This window comes from Rhea americana, unplaced genomic scaffold, assembly GCF_003343005.1.
Source record: "Rhea americana isolate MKP2758 unplaced genomic scaffold, rheAme1 scaffold_315, whole genome shotgun sequence".
NCBI lineage: Eukaryota > Metazoa > Chordata > Aves > Rheiformes > Rheidae > Rhea > Rhea americana.
In genome coordinates this window covers 552,713-573,882 of record NW_028186441.1, presented here as the reverse complement: position 1 = coordinate 573,882, position 21,170 = coordinate 552,713, and the positions used below count along the sequence as shown (strand labels likewise).

The 21,170-nt window shown below is 41.0% G+C and overlaps 1 protein-coding gene across 2 annotated transcripts in view; it reads left to right on the top strand.

Moving 5' to 3' along the window:
- Positions 1 to 21,170, top strand: part of KIAA1671 (KIAA1671 ortholog) — a 69,984-nt gene that overhangs the window by 36,624 nt on the left and 12,190 nt on the right. For both annotated transcript variants that reach the window (XM_085310301.1, XM_085310300.1), the window contains one exon: positions 16,575 to 16,693. In XM_085310301.1, the coding sequence (XP_085166427.1) occupies positions 16,575 to 16,693 (119 nt within the window). The remainder of the gene's footprint in view (positions 1 to 16,574; positions 16,694 to 21,170) is intronic.

Below are 21,170 nucleotides of genomic sequence, written 5' to 3'. Positions count from 1 at the left end.
TGCTTTAAGCTACATTTGTAGAAAGTTAGGTGCTGTCRCTCTGCAGTCAACAGTAACTGATCGTCATCCTTTTCACCTATTGACGAGCAGGTGGGGTGTTTTGGTAGAATTGACACTTTGTCATGAAATACAAGTTTTATGACCAGCATGAATTCTGAAGCCAAGTTGGAGCCATGAGGCAAGCAGACAGGTGACGAGCTGTGTTCGCTGTGACTGTATCCCATGTGAGCCCCTTCTTCCCCTCCCTTTCTAATGCCTTTCCTAGTCTCTGCTTTATTTTCAGAAAGGACAGTTTGTGTTCAGTGGTCTAACGAAGCGGTGAAGGAAGCGCGCGTTGCGTAGGGAACAGCCCCTTCCCTGGTGGCAGGGGCGCAGGTTCTCGCAGCCCGGCCGTTCCTGTGTCGGGGCGATGGTGAAAGGTGCTGTGAGGGTTAGGCAGCCAGTCCTCGGCCTCCAACACCATTTTGCAGGGATTATTTGACAAATCCATATCATATATTAGGACAAATGTGTTTTTCTATTGTTTCTAGCTCCAGCAAAGCAGGATTGTACAAAAACGGTAAAATAATTAATGTTTTGAGACTATAGTGAGTCCAGTTTCTTCTGTGYTGAGAGGAGCCAAATTTGATTTCAGCTGAAGACAGACATTTGAACCACTGAAAATAGGAGCATGTTGTGATTGACTTCAGTGGAATCAGGGTCAAAGTCTTGCTACCGGTGTATTGGTAAGTCATGAATGGCTTGCTATCTGAAATGATTAGAGCATTTTTTTTTTTAAGCAAGATATTTATCATAAAGTGYGAATACGTAGAAATATCTGCTCTGCACTTGTGAAGATCTCTTCACTGTATGATTCAAGGTAATGTCGCATTCCTTGTGCAGAGGTGGCATTTGTGTATGAAATGTTTCCAGTATTTTTCATCAGTGGTGGTCTGTGTAGTGTCTTTGGCCTTAGTCTGCTGTTCAGCTGTACTGGGGAAGGAAATATTATCAAGTGAGCAGAAAAGAATGAAAAGGAAGGTATCTGCTGACCACTGTTAGCGTGGTGGAGCAGCTTTACTTTCTTTGTCTTTGTGGAAGTTCTAGATGTGTTAGAATCATGTGAATGGAAAAACTTTTTTTTTAAAAAAAAAAGTGCAATTGATGGGACTCGAAAATGGAGATGTGGAATCTGTGTAGGGCACTGTGCTATTTTCTCTACAGTCACTTTGCACTACTTACAGGGCGGAAAATCTCCTTGAGAAACAGGGTGACCTTTTCGGTTAATTCACTGGTGACAGTCACTGAAGCTGCCATCTCTCTCTTGCAACRCTAATTGCATGTGCTTGCTTTGTGTGTGTTTAGTTTAACTGGTGCTCAGCCTCCACCCTCAAACGTAAGGCCTCAATACTTGTGCACGTGCTTAGTTTGTGCTGTTGTGTCTTCTGCAGACAAACTCGTGAACATGGACCTTGAACTGTTGTAGAGGGTATGCTTTATCTTCCCAAAGGCAAGTTTACAAAAGGCATTATACAGTAAAATTCAGTAAGTTGCGTGTATGCATTTGTGTGTGTGTTGTTTTTTTCTTTTATCTGGCTGGAGCAGGGCCCTGATTTTAAATTGGCCTTGGAACTACCATATTTTCTACCAGAATAAGAGGAATTAATAGATAGGTTTTAAGTCATCAAGAAGTGGTGACTTGTTTATTGTTTTCAAGGATGTTCTGTGTAGTCATCACCCATGCACTTCACTGATGCAACTTTTGAATGAGGAGCAGTCCRGCTTCCTGGCTCGTGGGCTGGCTGCTGCGCCGGGACGGGCAGGAGTRACGCGGGGCCACGCGCGGTTCCCGCGTTCGGTTGTCTTTGCACCCTGCTGACTGAGAGCTTAGCCCCGTACAGCACCCAGAAACTTGGGAAACTAAATTCTTACACTACAAACGCATTTCTAGTGAGTCCGCGTGCAGCGGAGCTGTGAGAGTGCGGTCGCCTTAAACGTAGCTGTCCCTTTTAAACGTGCCCCGTCACATTTAAATCACCTATGCAGGTAATAGGCTGCAGTTTGTATGAATCTTATGCAACTAATTCAAAAATGTTCCAGAGGAATTAAGTGAATTGTATTTAAAGCAATTGATCCATTTATTTGGATATTTAAAGAGTTTAGGCTGTCGCTGCCCAGTTCCACTCTTCCGTTGCCATCCTGTATTCGTAGCAGCTTCGTGGCGAAGGGCTGCGGTTACGCGCACGGCCCGCGGCAGCCAGCGGCGGGACGCTCAGCCCCGGCCCGCAGGCTTGAGGCAGGTGGAGCTGCAAAATTTTTATAATATGGAGAAGCTGGCAGGTGGGCCCTTATTAGTGACATATTATAACAAATCTTTGCATGCATCTTTGCATACCTGGGAAAGGGCTCATGGAAAATTATTCTAATGCTTCTGGGCTGTGTGGGAGATTTCTATGCACCACAGAAGTTTTAGGATTGGAGTTGAAAAGGATTTGATGTAATTGGTGATTTCCGTGGTGGAGCTCGTAAAAGTGAAAATTGGCCCACAAGAGAGAGGAAATAATTTTCTTTTCAAACACTTCTCTAACTGCTCGGGGGTGACAGTCGCTTTGTTGCTCTGCTCATACTTCATCAGATTTTCCTATTTAGCACCTGGCAGGGCAGACTTCCTGACCCAGCTCGAACTCCGGCTCTCCCCGTTCCTCTCCAGCTCGGCGAAGAAGGGGCTCTGCGGGAGGTGCCTCTGGTGAAGGACAGCTTGGGTGTTTRTACCATATTTGAAATGTAATCCTCTGGCTTTCTTAGGAGAACAAGACTACACACAGGACATTGCATATTTGGTTTGGGCCTTATAGAGATCTCCTCTAACCTCTGCTTTTGTTTTGAATTTAAATCCACCTGCCTTAAGTTAAAACCTAGATAAATGGCTAGCCCTGGGGCAATCTGCTTTTGAATGTAGAGAAAGTACAAGATGTGTGGATTTTTTAAGAGCTGCTTAAAAGCTAGGCTAATCAAAGTGTAAAAGGAGCCTCAGAGCTAATAACTTTTTATCTTGAGGTTCTTAAAGTGGCAGCTGAGTATCTGAATTCAATATATACAAATCTATAAACCGCCAGCAGAAGTGCAATAATATTTTAAAATAACTGCTTTGTTTTATTCAACAGCAGGCCTATTTGGCAAATGATCTTTGCCTTTTTGTTTATTTTCCTGCTACAGTACTCCTGTTACTTCATTGAGACCAAATATTGTGATTTGCTCTGACTTCATTCCAAACAACCCCRCCTGACCACACTGTATTTTCTGATCAGTTATTGCTTCCCAGCAAGTTTTCTTTCCCCTCTTTTCTATCTTGGTAATCTGTTCATGTAGCCRTATCATCAAAGCCAGTAATCTGTCATTCGCTTTTCTCTGAAAGTGAATTTTATTGGTCTGAGACTAGTTTCTACAAATAGTTGTGTCACAGGGTTCTCATATTTAAGTTAAGGAAAAAAAGGTACCACCATTGACTGCAAAAACGAGTTGGCTGTTGTATCCAAGAATGACTGGGCCCTGACATTATAAGTCACGTGTCCTGGAAGGTGGTGGCCAAACTGGCTGCATTTAATGACACAGGATCAGTTTAAATCGCGTCATAACTCTGGCATTTTAATATCAGATCTGGGAGTCTGTAGCTGAGCTTGCAGAAGTTATTACTTTACTGTAAAGCCTTTTACACTGGAGTTGATACCCCCCTCCCCCAAACCATCATTTTAATTGACTTTTTTTCCCCTTTCTAGTCTCATGTCATCAGCTTAACGCCTTAGCTGAAACAGGGCTAGAGATGCTTTTATTAAACAATGCCTCTGTTTAGTCATGGCAGGATCAGCCATACTTCTATTATAGGTATGATATATGGTTTCATGCCCAGTGCCACTAGTTCTAATTTCGTTGCCATACTTCTCATAATACAAAAACGGTATGGTAGTTTAATGCCCTTGGTTCCTTAGCTATCTTGTTACACTCTAATAAAAGTGTGGCAATTTGTTTCTTTGTAATAAGAAATTTAACTCTCAGACTGTCAAGCAGAAAAAAAGAAAAAAGAAAAAGAAAGAAAAAGCTACTGGAGAAAAACCCTCGAATGTGTTTGGTTTCTTTGAGAGAAGACTTTTAAATAGAATAGAAACTATAAATTCCATGGTTGCTTGGACTGTACGTTTTAAGTAGTCARTGTATTTCTTATATGTGTATCTGTTGCTTGAGTTGTTCTGGTATGTGCTTAAAAAAAATACTGCCTAAATACATTTAATTACTTTTTGCTTTCTGCTGTACATTCAGTTAATGAAAATACCTTTTCACTCAGAATTGATCTGATTGCATCACAGTTGCTTTGTTGGGATTCAGTTTTAATATAGTTCCAAAATAAAGATGGCATTCGAGTATTTGTTTGATTGCGCACGGCCCCGATACGCTGGAGCGCAGTTTAGCCCTTCAGAGGGCTTCTCTTGCATCCTGCAGCCCTATCGTTACCAGCCACTCTCACTTCCCATCTCAATTCTTTTGTTCTTCATAGACTTTTCTCTTTAGTCTAGTTTAGCTAGCTTAAATATAAGCTCGTGCAGCCAACTTTTTTCTTTGCAAGCTGGCGGAGGGTCGCTTTCCCCCGCTGAGCAGAGTCGCTCCCTGGCCTGAAGGGAGGTGAAGGGCCGGAGAAGCGCTGCTGAAACCGCCCCCGTCGGGGCTGCGCATCCTGGCCGGAGCAGCGCGCCTCGTGGCGTCAGAGGTGAAGCGTAGACGTGCCACTCGCTCACCTGTGCGGTCCTGAGGTTCCTCCAGTGCTTTAAAGAGCGCATTGGTCTGTGCTAGCTGTTACGATTTTACCCAAGGCCTCTCTGCACGTTTGCCCTTCTCGGCGAGACGTGCTTTGTGCACAGCCTTATCCCTCTTGTTTGCTAGGTTGGAGAAAAGCTTGCAAACATGCTTCAATAGACTGTTTGTAAAAAGACACTAATACAGTTTGGCATTCTCTTCTGAGCTTGACGATGTTGTTACAAACTCCTCAATAAAAGTGCCTAATAATRTATCCTATTTGCTAAATTATTTTGTCCTAATATTCACCAAAAGCACAAATAATTGCACTGTCTTTTTTTTTTCTGTCAATGAGTGGAATTTAATCTTTAAATTTCCAGAGAGCTGTTTTGGTAGGGTGAAGATCTGTGGAAGGTATGCTTCTAAAAATGAGTTGTTTCTCTTGTTTCAGGGTCAAGGGAAGAGTAAAGCTATTTAGTTTAATTAGTGAAGATACAAGGGCCAACACTGAAAGAGTTCATGCTTTTTCATTCTTAATAACTTTTCTTTGGTTTATCAGGCCATGAACATAGCTGGCAGCGTAAATCTGGGCCATAAAACAGTGATGTGTATTTTGTAGACAGTCTGTGTTGCTCCCTGGTTATTTTGACAGGAATACTTGCTTGAAAGACTGTGTGATTTTACTTGATTTTTGTTGTGTTGATTTTTACTGTGTTCTTAGCATAAGAAGCTAAAGAGAAATATATTAAGAGTTGGTCATTTTATGCTCATTTGCTTTGCTTTTTAAAGCATGAAGTTAGAGTTAGCTAGTTTTGACTGGAATATTACATTAAACAGAAACATCACTGAATATTGCTCCTAACAAGGTGGCAATACATTTTTGTTAAAATCTTGTAATGTTGTGGTAGTTTCACAAAATACTAGTGTATATTTCAGTGTGAGTATGTGCATGCATGTGTTTTGACTGCTTCTTTTTAAAATTTCTGTCAAGGTATCTGAAATTTTTGTTTAAAAGTAGCAATGCGGTTTCCAAAGTCTGCATGTTTGAGACTGACTTGTTGCCAAGAAATCCTATCACTTTCTGTACATATTAAAATCTAGACTTTAAAGCATCTTTTTTTCTAGGAATGTTTGTTTGAAGTTTAATCTGTGTCTTATGAGGAAAAACTAACTGTGCAGAAGAGCTGTGAAATAAAGTATTGTAAGTAGGAGGTGTTGATTCCAAGCATGAAGCTTTTCAAAAAAAAGCAAATATATTCACTTCCTAACATAAAACAGTATAAAATTGTCTTGTTCTGGCTTGTGTCTCTTACAATGTAGAAAACAAGGGAATCTATTCAAGTCTTGATGCCAACTTTTATTGCTCCTGCTGAGAGTTGCACATGCCCTCCGGGAGCTCAGTCTCTGAAGTAATACAGCACTGTTTTGCTCAACATCTTTCTGATGGACAGCCTGGTGCTCCTATGGCTCTGATCCTGCTGGATTTGCTTAGGGGGGTTAATTTCTTTTTAGCCTCACTGCATAAGGCTGAGTAGAAAATTTTAATGTGTTGAAACAGGAGGGATTTTAAAGATGTTCCCAACTACTTCGTCTATTCTGCTTGGGTTTTTCTTTTCTTTTTTTCTTTCCTCTACTCAGCAGAAGTACTGTAATAGTTCTTTTAGGCATAGCAAAGTATATATTTAGAATTTGATATTGTCTGCTTTCAGCACTTTGAGCCAACCTCTGCTCTATCTTCAGCCTTGCGCTAAAACCACATGATACATGCGTGGTGAGCCTTCACAGCAAGTCACAGCAGCTCTATTTTCAGGGTATAGAAAATGATGAACTCTGAAATGTCTTTGAAATCTACACTGGAGCAAGGAGGTTAGTTTAAGAGCAATTGCAAAAGCCCTGACTAGATTTCGTTGTACAATATTAACCAGATTCTTGATAAAACTAGCTTCATGTGCATTAACTTGGCTGGATCGTCTGTTGTGGCCAGAATCAACTCAGAATAAAATTTAGGTCTCTGTTTTGCCCCACCGTGCTTCAGATAACAAACCTATCTATCAGCTGGGCTTTCTTCCTGGAAGGCTTGGCATAAAGGCTGGCTATGAATGAAAGCACCATTAACATACAAAATGATGAGCAAAAGACAGGCAAGGAGGGGGAAGTGGATTTGCACATCTGAGTGATGTGAAGGAGGCTGTGATGGTATTCGGCCTCTTGGAGGTTCAGGTTTAGGCTGGAAACTGCTGCTAGGAACGTGCTGTTTGGACTGAAGTAAATCACTGAGCTTGCTGGCGGTGGGTTTCCTGGGCTCCTTTGTCACTGTTTACACTGAGGGACGTTCTCTTACGCAGATACGTAGAGGAGGACCCCAGGCAGCTCTGCTCTACCTACTGTGAAATTTCATTTCATTAGTTGTAGTGTTTAGGCCTATGKCATAACTAAGGTATTTTGATTAAGGTGAAAATATTTCTACTGTAACACAAAGCATATATTTCAAAGGAGTTTGCATTCATTTTATAATAGTTCAGAAAACATACCCATCGGTTCCCTATTCCATGCCACACTGCTAAAAGCTGGTGTTTCCCTCTAGAAAGAAGTGAGAGAAAGTAGAGAATCATGTCCAAGTATGCAAAGAAGCATGCTGAAGGCTTACTGGGTATGCATTTAGGTTTTTTTAGTCTACTTTGTGTTAAGTGATAATTATACTACCTGCGCTCTGAACTGCTCTGAAACTATTGCCTAGAATACAGTATTTGCATTGAATAAGACAGCAGCTGCTAGCTTGTGTTTACTAATAACAGCAGCTTAAGATACTTTGAATTTCAGTGAACTTTAAATTAAACAAACTTTAGTATGAATAGTGTGATTTATGTGGTATTGTATTCACAGAAACTTGTTTGAGGCAGTTCGACTATCCAGAGCTATCAAAACCCATGTGATATTTCAGCATCTTCCTGTGACAAATTTTTTCATTGAGTGATGCTTTTAAACAAACAAAAAATACCAACAGAGTAAGATTTTTGCATGATATTAGCAAATGTGTTTACACATTTATGTTGTGTAAAGTGGGATGTGAGTATTAGTAGTTAGTGCCTTACCACAGTTGGACTGGATGGAGAAATTGTCAGGTACRCAGTGTTAGTATTGCTCCTACTTGGAATGCAAATACCAATCTAATGTGCCTATTTTTCATTTTGACTTCATTTTTATATTACTGCTACACAAAAGATTAGTCTGTTGGAATGAATGATGCAGTAGATATAGTTTTGTTTGGATTTATTTCAAATACACTGCTAAAGTAAAGAATTTTCCTGCCATGATTAGAGCTGGCTTTAATATCAGGAAGGCCTTAGGAATATTGAYAAGGACCTTAATGGATGTAAGGCTTTTTTAAAAGAAAGTATTAAAGCTAACAGTGTACATGGGATAGAGCAGCTTCAGACTAATTTGAAATTTTTGACAAGAATAGATGCTCACCGGGACAGGATGAAGCCTCGGCTTTCAGGACACAAACAGGAGCGCCTTCACTGAAGGGTGCCTTTGGTAGTTGCTCAGCACCTAGCAAGATATACAATCCGGGCTGTTTCAGCAGAAATGAGTGTGGTGTACCCTAAGGATCGGACTAAGCTGACAAAGTTGCCTCTTTTGCAAGGTGGCCTTTGCTTTCGCTAGTCTAGACTTCAGAAAGTGATTTTTCTCTTCTTTCCTACCTGTGCGTGGGGAATTGCTGTTCCTTCTCCCCCATCAGAATTAAGATCCCTTTGCAGAAGGAAGAGTCCAGGAACGCAGTCCTCCACGGAAATTTCAGCGTTCGCAGGCAGGCATTAGTTTTCTGGGAGACTTGCTAAGAGCGCAGGGGAGCAGGGGGTTRATTTCCCTGTTTCTGGTAGCCAGTGATTTGTGATGCAAATGGAGATCATGTACTGTCCCGTTTCTCTTTTCTTCTCAGTACGTTTAATTTGGTATTTTCTCTGCCCTGTCTATCCAGTTATTTTCAAGGACTAACTATTCGCAACTTAAATTTGTAATTCTGACTCTTTGAGTTAGTGGAATGGCAGCTTTGTCCATTATTTCTGTAGGTGCAAGTCTGCTTTTCTGCAATTTTCGCCCATCCTTTTTGGGGTGGGCGGGAAGGACAAGGGATTATGATTCTGGCCCAAGCCTCAAGCTGAAGCTCAATAAGCCTAGTATGAGAAGAGGGAGAATTAAACCAGTGACCCTCTAAAAACAGTCCATGTTTCATAAGGGAAATGTTGTTGGCTTTTAACATTGGTGATATAATTGGTTGTTCCTTATCATATCCCGGTGGAAAAGGTAGAGAAAACACATATGGCTCTGACAGTCTTTGGTTGCATAGCAACAGTGAAACTGTAGTGGTTGATATAATTTGTGAGAATGTTTTATACCATGGGACTTGGTACATATTCTGCTGCACATGGAAAAATTAACCATTGCCAGCTTGCAGGGTGTTTAAGTGGAGCAGCATGGATCCTTAGGATTTAGCAGTGCTAAATATGTTGCATGCAAGCGCTGCGAGGGTTTGCAGGCCGGGGCCGGGGCGGGTGGAGCGTGCCCGTGTTTCCCGTGTCCCGTTGCAGACGTGCCCCTGCCGTGGCAGCTGGGCCGCCTGCCCACGCTGAACCTGCTAGCTCCTTCCCACGGCTCTGCGGGGGACGGCGCCAGGTGCGAAGCTTTGCTTTAGTGAACCAGGGCTGTTTACTGCAGTCCCTTGATCTGGTGGCAGGAGCAGAGAGGGTCGCTGTAATAATTAAATTTAAAATCCTTAAGGATATGAGGTTGAATTAATTCAATTCCATTTGTCACTAACTTGGTCTCTAGGGTTTGTAAAAATGCTTCCTTGATTTTAAAAATACCTATTGTGCTGAGTAGGATATTTGTTGGGGCTACAGAAGTTGTCCTTGCATATCAATGCTCATGGGTGGAGGCAGCACTGGAGACTTTTTCGTTTTCTTTTCTTTCTTTTTTTCTTTCTTTTTTTCTTTTTTTTTAAAAAAAAGCTTTCCTCGTCAGTCAGGGCTGAACTGCCTATCTGTCCCTGCAGTTGGAGGGTGGGGTGGAAGGCAGAGGGTGTTGCGTTCTGCTGGGGATATTGCATGAGAACACTTACTCTTCACAAAAATTTATTTAAACACAGAGCTGGTAAATCGTCTTGCCTGATTGCTAAGAAACAAGTRAAACATTGGTCTTGAACCATGACTTATTCTTTGTGGGCAGCACTAATCCACTGGATAGTAAGTATACATGGAAATCCTAGTGTGGTGATTCCACTAAGTTTGACTTTCCACTTGCTGTATAGATATTTAATATGCATAAAGACAAATATATAGGTTGTAAAGTGCTGTGTAGTTTCTAAGAGCCTTTCTTTATGTTCTTGATGTTCAAGTTAATTTTATTAGTGGTCCAAAAAATGTAGTTTTTCTTTTAATAATAATCCTTGGGTGGTTTCTGTGTTCCTGTCCTTTCTCTGTGGACTCTTCCACCTCCTCTTTAMTACTACTTAAGGGCAAGGATTTTACTAATAAAACATTATTGGGTCATTATAGAGCAACTGTATGTGGGGAAAAAAGCAGGTAAAATGTATTTTCAAATGTATTTATATATGCAGTGTTTTYACCTGGATTTTTCAGTGTAAGAAGGAACTAAATTTGTTTCTGCCAAGTGTAGCTCTGTTTGTTCAGTCTGAACCGCAAATGCCGGTCGCTGCTGTAGTTGCTGCTGTCCTGCCCGATGGACCTTTCTCCTGCTGGGCAGATGGTGGATGAGAGCGATGCTCTGCCACTGGCCCTGTTCTATGTACAAGCTTTTGAGTTGCTAAGGAAAAGAGAGGGAGGCAATGATATGAATTTACATAACTAGTAGAACCTCACTGAATGCTACTGAATTTTTTTCCTGCTTTTCCCAAATCCTTAGACAAAAGTGAAGAGCTCTGCTTATGTGAAATAGCTAGTGGGTAAATTGAGCTTTGTTTGGTTTGTTTATTTGCTGCTTTGCTTCATGATTGCTACCTGAGTTGAGCTGCAGTAGTTGTGTGATGGAGACACAGACAAATTTCTGCTTGCCAGCCAGAAAAAGTTATAGGGGAGAGCACATCATGCTGTAGGGTGAACTGTTCAGCTGCATCCCCAAAACCTGATCTTTGGATGAAGATTCTGCTTTAAAGAAACAGCCACATTAGTGGTGGACATAGATATCTAATTCAGARCTTCAAAAACTACGAGGGCATCTCCCTGCTTAGAATTGTAGCGTAATTCAGGTTGGAAAGGACCTCTGGAATTGCTTTAGCCCAGCCCCCTCTTCAAAGTAGGGTCAACAATGAAATAATAGAATGAYGTTTTAGTAAAATAAGGTGTATGACCATCTTCTTGGCATATTACAGCAGCACAACTGAAAGTTTTCTGGATTTGCAAGGACTTTTAAACTCTCTTTAAATGCAAGTAACAAGCAACGTCATATTTAAGGGACGGAGGAGTTCTGAATATAGGCAATTTGACCAGGCTTCTGATTCCTAATGCCTTTTAATTGTTTTTTTTTTTTAAAAAACAAACACTTCATTCTATTGTGCAATTAATTGTTCATATTCATTTTATGCCAGTAGATTTTAGCTTTTAATTTTTGCACTTCAAGCTGTGGGGTGTCATTTTGGCTGTCTGCTATCTCRGTCTCTTTTGCGAAGATATTTTTGAAACTATCTGTGCAGGTTCTGACTCATGAGCTCTGTCTCAGCTGGTACTCCTTGTATGTCAGGTCTTTTTCTCACATCAGTCCAAAAGAGTTCATAACACCAATATTTGCATCCATTCTTAGCTGGGGTTAGTTTTCTTTCCGTCTGCGGCGTCAGTTACTTTGCATGCAATGGTTGTGCTGGTAGGAGCAATATTGTGTGCATCACTTTCAGGAAATGGAAATTGCCAGAATAATCAGTCCTGGACTTCTGCCAAAGCCAGTTTAATTCCCGCAGTGTACTGAGAGGTGTATAAAAATCATAATGTCTCATTTTAGAAGTAGTAGTAGAACTAGATGCAGATAGATGTACAGCTCCGATTGCCATTTTATTTCATGTGAAAATTAAATTGACTTTTTTCATGGCTAYTTCTATAGGAATTGCTAAGTTAAAGATCAAAATCTTGTAGAATTATAACATTTGAATACTGGATGGAGAGTATTGTTTATTTGATTGGGAAGATTTCTCTTGTATGTCTTTTGTGATTGTAAGAAAGAAAATTCATAAAATTCTTTATTTGGGTTTATTTTGTGCACCAAGAGGAGGCCACACTCCTCTTTTTATTGTGTTTTTCTTTGATAAATATGATTTTAGTGTGTGATGAATATTCTGTKTGTGGATGAAATAGCTGGCCTACCTCCACACGTTGTACCCTTCTTTCATCCTTGGTCCCTTCTTCCAAAGGATGGATCAGGAAAGAGTGGGTTACAGATTATCTGCATAGGTTTATTGGATTGCTAATGGATAGTACTCCCTTCCAAAAAAAGGCATTCTGTTTGGAGCAGATCTGCTCTCTAGAGCAACGAAAGTCTGAGCCAGGCGTGCCGGTTCCTTATCATGTAGGACCTCTTGTTCAACAGTATTTGACATATTTATGTATTTGAAAAAATAAAAGATTATCTGAAGAAGTGAACTTTAAGTTAGGATTTAGGCGAGGGAGTAGAAAGCCATGCAGACGCCGCCCGTGTTCAGGAGCGGTCCACGCGGGGAAGCAGCTCCTCGCGTCTCCTCCCGGGCGCGGTGAAGGCTGGTCGCTGGGACAGAGGCTGCCTTCTGGTGCGCCTGGCGTGTACTCCCAGCGGCATTCGGCAGTTTATTTSGGTCCTTTGATCTGTCTTCTATGGTTCTTTATGTAAATAAATGTGATATAGGGCACGGTGTGATATGATGGGCTCGTGGCAGACCTGCAAACTGTCTTTTCAGTACATTCAGCAAGTCTTGTGTTACTTTTCCTACTCTGACGTAKGGTTTAAAGCTTTCAGCCTGTGATCTCAGTCTGTTCATCGTTCACAGTCTTTATCTGTAACACCAAGTTGTTCCTACTGAAATGTTAATGTCAGAAAATGCAAATGTAACTAACCAGTTCTGTGTTGCTTGTGTCTAAAAGCCTCTCAGCCCTAAAACACACCTGTGTAGCTCTAAGAGAATTTGACTGATAATTAAACAAGCAGAAGTTTTAATAGCAACTATTAAGTGCTGTATAGAGAGAGCGAAGGCTGAAAAAGGTAGAGCCAAAATTACTATTGGTTTTCTTCTCCAAAATTACTATTGGTTTTCTTCTCCAAAATTACTATTGGTTTTCTTCTCCAAAATAACTTTTCTTAAATCTGTGATAGCTGTTAGCAAGCATTTTATTTATTTTTACTAGTTTCTTCTGAACATCACTTCCTGGATTTAAAAAATAAGCTAATAGTTGGATAGTAAGCGTTTTGAAAAGGAATGGGATGGATTTTTCACAGGCACCTCCAAAGTCCCAACATCCGGCACTTGGGTGTTGCTTGATTGCCTGGACTCTTTCTGGAGTGTATAAGCAAGATCTTCAAAAGGAGAGCTAAAACTCGTAACTCTTGTGCTTGCTAATAGTCATGGACTGGAAAGAGTAACCTGTAAGGGTTTGTTGTAGCTTCTTTCTTCAATGTGCACTGTTCCGCCCAAGTGGCGGGGGCCATCCAAGCGCCTCCCCGGCCGCGCCGGCTCGCGCCTCTGCGCCGGGCCGGGCCGGGCTCAGCCCCTGCTGCCGCTCCCTTGGGTTGTGGTAGCTGCCGCTGTGGTGGTTTCTCTCCGSTGCTTTAATAGGTCATCGTAGCTCATTAACTCCTCTGCAATTCTTCTCGGCTGGTAGAAGCAGGAGGCTTTAAATAGTTCAGGCCTAAAGAGCGATTCATATACATGAATGCTTATCATTCTCTGACTAATCGTTTGACCTAATAAAAAAACCCCTCCAGTTTTGCACCACAAGCCCTGCCTCGTGGCTTCAAAGAAATAGAAGACCGTTTCCCCGGTACTGTTCTGGCTGGCTCTGGAGGGCAGTGGGTTTCTCAGGGTTGAGGGCTTATAAATGGAATGAAAAATGTAAGAACACGGTTTACCTCTGTGTGTTYGCATATGTGTGTATATATAAAGCTTAAGAATTGCTACTAAGGAGTTGTTAGGCTGTGGGCACCTCTGGAAGGTGAAGAGCAGGAAGCTTCTGTTTCAGGTAACTGGCCAACTGATGCCTGTTTTAGTGGCTACTGCAAACCGGGAACTTCRTGTCTAGTAACAGCGCAAGGGTTGGAATAGATGGCCAAGTCTTTCCAGGTTTAAGACCTCACACCCTTTCGTTGTCCTTTCACTCGGCATAAAACAGCCTGCTCTGTCGCTAGGAGTGACCTGAAGACCTGCAGGAGAGGGGTTTTGCAGGGGATGTCGCTGTCTGCGTTTTATGACAGTGTTGCGCACCTGAGGATGTAAAATGCTAGGTGTTTAATGGTCACGTGATTGGAAAAAAAATTCTAACTGGTTCTAATTGGTTTCTCCAAAATTAGAAGAGAATATTGGTGAGCTTTGAATAATGAAGTGATTTAATTTACCTATATTTAATTAAAAGGAGAAACTGATGAGATCAAATGCTTAGGAGGAAAATAACAAATTGCAGAAATGTTTGCTGGCAGGAGCCAAGACCACGTGATATTAGGACCGTGTAGGAGAGTAGTTTATAGGTGCCGCTGGTATGTGGATGCACGTTGCTAGGTACAGCTGACCACGTTCTGGGGTCCTTGCTCTGCCACTTCTCTGGCTGCGGAGCTGTGTTACGATCTGTGTGTAGGGCGACCGATCAACTTGATACTGAAGGTGCAGGTGTTAGAACTTCCTGAGAAGCCAGTATTGGTTAATTATTCTTAACCATCAATATCTTTATAGCCCTAAAGAAGCATCTCTAGGCTAATGAACGTAAGAACATAAGAAGTGTGCAGTGTCTTTCTCTCTCCTATCTTCCCAGCAAGATTAAGGAATCACATTTTGTTGGACATATTCGTTGCTTTGTGTTTGCTGCCAGCAGTTTTGTTTCTGTGCAGACCCCGGATGGTTGTGCGCACACGAGAGGCTTCCTGCCTGTCCCTTTTTCTAACACTGGACTGCTAATTCACCAGGCCTGAACCGGCATCAGTTGGTCACTGTGTCTCAGAGCGGCTGCGGTGTTGTGTTTGTGTGTGTATACCTGCAGACTGCGGGTAAGCAGAGGAAACAGCTCAAGGAAGGTGACGTTCAGCRCTGGAAAGAGCTAAAGCTTTTTCTTCCTGTTCCGGTTTTGAATCCTCCTTGGTGCCTGTTGCTTGTTTCATAGGCCTGGGGCAGATGTGCCACGTTCGGTGCCCATGTCCTCCATTCTGCACCATCATTGTAACCTGGTTGCTAATGACCRAGGCTCCAAAATATAAAGGAATTGAACTCTACCAGTTTGTTTCACATAAATGTGTTTCTAAGTTTAGAAATAAYATAACTGGATTTTTTAAAAAAATACAGAGGGAATTACAAGATTTTGACTCAATACCTGTAGGAAAAGTGATACAACACAATTTTGCAAAAATGTCCTTGAAGACCRTAAGATAGATTGGCATGCTCATCTAGTGCACTTCAAATATATATAGAAGTATATTTTTAAGGACCACATTGTCCTCCTTTGGAGAACTGAATACGGGTGTCATTAGCCCAAATAGATAGGCTGGAAGTTTTTACGAACTGGTTATGCTCGTGTATTTGTTTTATTTTTTTTATTTTTTTTAATATGGAAAAAAGCATAATACAGGTGGAAAATAATATCTAATCTTTGCTTACGATGATCTCATTTGGCAGCAGCTGATACGGCATTGAAAGCCATGTTTGTATTTTTTTTCAGGCTAATGAATGCAAAAGGGGCCAACATATTTAATTATCTACACACAATGTATTATTTCAGTAACTGTCTAACTTCAGTGGGTAACTCAATACAACTGCAGAACAAAAGATACTGCAGTGCTGTATTGTGGMGCAAGTTGGCATTGGTCTGCTGCAAATCCAGAGCGCCACCCTGACGACAACTGGCCCGTTTCTCCCTCCTGAAAGAGAAGATTATTTAGATGGACTGTTTTCTCTTTATTTCTTAGGTCTGCTACCTTCACAAAGTAATTATTTAGGAAATAAAAAGTCAGGGATAGAAAACAAACAAAAAAAAACCCCACAATTTGTTAGATATACTACTGTTCTACTTAGTTTATATGTAAGCTTTAAATTAACAAATGTCAAGTGTCAAAGGCTTTCTAGTATCTGGTTTTATGCTAAGGTGACTTGCAATTAGCAGGCAAAATTACTTTTTGATTTAAAAATCTTCCAAAAAGAAGAGTTTAGAAAGTCCTTYTATTAAGTCCATGAAACTTCCCCAACGAGCAGTAGGACTGATGTTTCCCCTCTGCTCTTGAGGAGATTAAATATAGTCCACAGCAGTATTCTTTGCATTTGCATAGATACTTGTGAAAACTTTGTGCCACCTGCAATACTAACAGATACCAATAATCTTAATGCAACCTGGAGTTACTGAAACAAGGTAGTCAGTTCCCAGCTTAAAACCAATTATTTGCCCAGGAAAATAGTGCTCATTTCATAGTGAATCATTATTCTGAAGTCATAGCCATTTTCCTTGTTTAAGTTTATTTGCATAGTTTTATCTTGTCTGACTTTAGTTTGTAGATCGAAAAACATTATTGCAAATAAAATCTGTGAAGCATTTAAGCAGGGGATGAAGGAATGATAGAATGTTTTGCTTTCCTCTCTGCAGGATCAGCTGAAGCAGTGCTTCTCCAGACAGCCCCCTGAGGCTAAGGACACAGATACGCTGGTGCAGGAGCCCGACAGTCAGTACGGTACCTGGAACGAGCAGCGGCACAGCGGGGACAGGTAGGGATGAGCAAGAATCCCTGGGTGATACGTGCCTGTTCTTACGTAGCTGATCAGTGAGATAAGGAAGTGCTCCGATTGTGGTTAGGCAGGGTGCGCTTGCAGTTCATGGGTCTGTTTTTCTTTTTTATAAATTCAGTTTCTCCTTACCGATTTGTATCACCTAAAAGTATGAGCTACCAGAGAAGCAGAATGGCAAAACCTATTTGGATCTGGCATGCAGGGTGCCAGACGCAGGCCTGGGCAGACAGGAAGCTCCGTGGTGCCTTACAGTGCGCTCGCTGCTCTGCCGTGATAAACATTAAAGCTAGTGAAATGTGAACGTCTTACTCTGAAGTTTTTTAGTGTGATGAAGTGGAGTATCTGTTGCATTTTGGGCTTGACCTGTAGTGTGTTAGCCAATATCTCATCTGCTCAACATAGGATGAGAATAGCACTTCTTTATGAATTTTCTTTATGCTATTCTTGTTGAGATCTTATAATAGATATTAATGTCAGTTATGTTTGGTGTGTTTTACACTTGAACTGTGTGTTATAAATATTTTATTGCTTATGAAGTCAGAGTAGCTTTAAGCTTGAAGTGCAGTGAGCTGACTAAATGACATGCCAACATCTAGCTCTTCTGTAAAATTAACTTTGATTTTTAGCATGCTAAACATTTTAATGTATGAAATCAGTTCCTTAACAAAGGTAAGAGTCTCAGCTACAAAACTGACATCATTTGAATATTTCAAAACATTTCAAAGTTGGATGTGCTTTCCTTGTTAGAAAAACTCCACATAAAAATTCTGGTTTATTAAGATATTGAACTCTTGATCCCCTTCTCTTGGCATTTTGTTTCCTTTGTAAGTGATGTTTAGCTTTTTTTTTTTTTTTTTTTTTAGTATATAGTGATGCCTGCAGAGAGACTTCAGTGTTTTCCCTTGCCTGTGCTCTTCTTTAGCTTGGCTTATGGTTCATTGCAGTGGAATTACTGGTGTATTAATTCAAGCATCTGGAGAAAAATGAGAATAATTTACCTGTTAAATGTTAAATTTATAATGGAGACTTGCCTGGAATATGCTGAAACTGTAATTTTTTTTTGCAGTTTGTTTTTTATAAAGTGGAAGGGTTTGGTCAGGAAAAGCATGGGAATTGTTTTTTTTTATTGCAGGGGCTTACTCCACCCCATAGCTGTGGGTTGGGGGCTGTGGAGAGGGGAGTCGCGTCCCTCCCCTTCGGCCYGGAGGCAGGAACTTGCAGGCGACTCTGATAATTCAACTTTCCTGTTTTGCCTGGCTCACTTCCCTTCGGCTTTATGTTGCACACCATACAGCTCGGCCGCAGACGGTCCGGCGTTCCTCGCCCGCCCGCTGCCCCCCTCGCGGCTGAGCTGGCGCCCCAGAGCGCAGTGGGGCAGCCGGCCCCGACTCCCSGACCCGCTCCGGCGCCCTGCTGCAGGGCCCCCAGCGAAGGGAGGCGAGCACAGAGCAGTGTCACCATCCTACCAGCAAAGCTGTTGTTTTAGCACCTTTAGGAGTGTTTCATTAATGTACATGAATTCATTTCCTCTGAGAGAGGAAGAGAATTTCAAAATAAAAATCTCTGACTGCGTGGCCACAGGACAAACAAGGTCCTGTTGCTAGATAAGCTCCTAGAACAGTGGAGCAGGGTCGTTTCCAAGAGGAACTTAGCCGCTGCTCAAAGAAGTGGACGGGCACTCCTTGGCTTATTTGCAATCTACTTTGCAAAAACCTCTTAGAATGGAAGGAGTTGGTTTAATGTGAGGACCTTAATTGGATTTTTGCTTTAGCATATCTAAAAATTATTTTTTCTCTAATCCTTTAGTAAGGTTTACCAAGTTGACAYTGTAGAAAAAAGTTTAGTTTTACATCAGAACAGTCTTCAGAAGGAACAAATGGCCTTTAAAAGAAAAAAAAAAGAATGTATTTCAGATAATGGATCTGAACTGCTCTGATTTCATAGGATTTTTGCTATTTATTTCTTCAAATCCTTGAAGCTAGACTATGGCAACGTTTTAGAAATGAAACCYAACTATATGGTGTCAGTTAGCTATAAAGGATGACAATCTGCAGTTACAGAAAATAAAAGAGAATTTTTAAATGGAAATTATTTCTTGAATGATTGAAGGACTTCTTGGCAATAGGTAAATACAAAGGGCTGCCTTTTGATACTAACAAATTTCTGCAGTGTTATTGTAACTGATTTCATTGCTTTTTGATTCCTACTTTCACATGATGAAGCAACACACTTTTTTTATAACTTTTCATTACTGTCTTGCTAGAAYTAAATAAATTCAGTTTCACTTGAAAATGAAGACTGAACCAAATTCATTGCATTCTGTGATATCCATTCTGCTGGTATTTGTGTACACTGCRTGAAAGATAATTTTTCAGAGGAACAAGTATTTGTTGATGACACCTGTTGAACATTGTTTCTAGTAAACTCCCAACATATATATGGATGTGCTCAAAATTTGAAATCTTAATGATACAATAAAAAAGRTGCATAATAAATCTCAGTAATGAGAACTGAAAGGAAGTCTTGTATTTCAATATTTGACCATTATTCTGATGTGAAGYTTTTCCCTAACTTGCTAGTCAGACGAAAAGCATCGACTCTGCCCAGCAGGCTGTTGTACTGCCGTTACCCTTGCCCTCCTGGGAGATAGCCCTGCCGCAGTGCGCAGCGCGTAACGATGCTGTAGTTGTGCAAGAGCTCTGAAACAGAATCCATTGGGAAAGTCTGTGAGCTGGAAACCACCAGCCAGTGTCCATTCCTGTCATTTTTTTTACTCCTAAAATATTTTCACTTTGAAAAACTGTGAGTTGTATTAGCTGAAGTCCTAGGACATGGCAGGGAAGAGGCTTTCCAGAGATGTGCAAGTTGCAGAGGATCCTTTTAATATACAGTTTAAAATTCCATAAAATGGTTAAGTCTCTAAATTGTCTTTTTGTCTCTGCATTCTCTGTTTCTAGTGGATTTAAAGTCTAATGTTGCAGATACCAAACATCATTTGAAGTAAAAAGGAGAAGACAAAAACTTCCCCCTGGAGCTCATTAGTACCATTGCTTAATTATCTTGGGGCCCACTGTTGATGGAGGGAAAAGTCATGTACTCTGCTTATGTGCTGGAAACTGTATGTGCAGTATTCTCTCTCCAGACTGGAAATCGTAGCTCACACTGCTGCATGATAGAGAGCGGATATTCAGCAATAGACTCCTGAGTGGTTTCCTTCCAAGATGATCACCACTGTGGATCATATCAAATCCAATGCTCTGTTCCTTCAAAAATGTGCATATGTTTGTTCATATATATGTATGTGTGTATATATATATTTTTCATACACACATATATTCATATAGAGAGCATATATATGTATATACATGTTTACTTTTTTGTTTTTAGAAGGATTTTCCTGGAAGTRTTTTCAAGAAAACATACTTAGTAACAAAGGATACTTATTAGCAGAAAAGAAAATCTTACCCTCCTCCCCCAAATATTTTAGCTTTTATTTTTTAAGCTCCTACAATTCGAAGCAAGGAAGGCCTGTTTTTGCTGATAAAGTCTTACTGTGCTTCCGACAGTCTCCAACTGTTTGAAGGAATGCTCCAAGCCCACATCATGCAGGGAGATGCAGGAAACCATGTACAGCTTTTAGTCTTGACACTACAACTAATTGTCTGTTAGTCTAGTCAAAGAGATGATGTTCAGGAATACGCTGGAAGCATCCTAACACTGGGATGCAGGTCTTCCCCACCTCGGCAGTCTTGCTTAGAAAACCACGTGCCTTTTGGAAAGGTGGTTGGTGCAACTTTAGGTTTTGGTGCCATCTGCTGCTCACAGCTGATTTTGTATCCGTGTACTGTGTATTAAAGAAAAATGCCTCTGCTAGATAGGCAGCTCTCTTTGAAATAACCTCCAACATAAAACAGAAAATGGTTGGTTTGGAGAACTGGTTTCATAACTGCATGGGTGTTTTAGCTTTGCTCCCGTACTACGRATGAGCATGGTATTCCACCCTATGGTGGAAAGCAGCAGAGGGGGGTTTTCCCCATGAGCTTTCGGAGTCACTGGCTCAGCCTTTCCCATGGGATTTTTGTAGGGATTTCCAACCCTCTCCCCACCCCTCTTCTTTCACATTTCCAATCCCCTTCCTTGCTGGTTAATTCTTTGTATACTTTAAAACAGCCCAGGCTGAAGTCAGTGTAGAACATGACATGTACGCCAAGAAGAGTGACTTGATGTGCCTCTAGCACTTCTACGTGATCATCATTACTTACAATAGCTAAACTTCCAAATAGTATCTGATCCACTTAAACTAATAATGTCCCCTCTCCTTTTTCCCACCTTGGCAGTTATGGTTCCCTGGGTTCCTATTGCTTCTGTTCCTTCTCTCTTAAGGATTTAAACTAGTGGCAGTGAGAGAAACAAAATTAAAATCTAATACAACTGAAGTGAAATATCTTAATTTCAG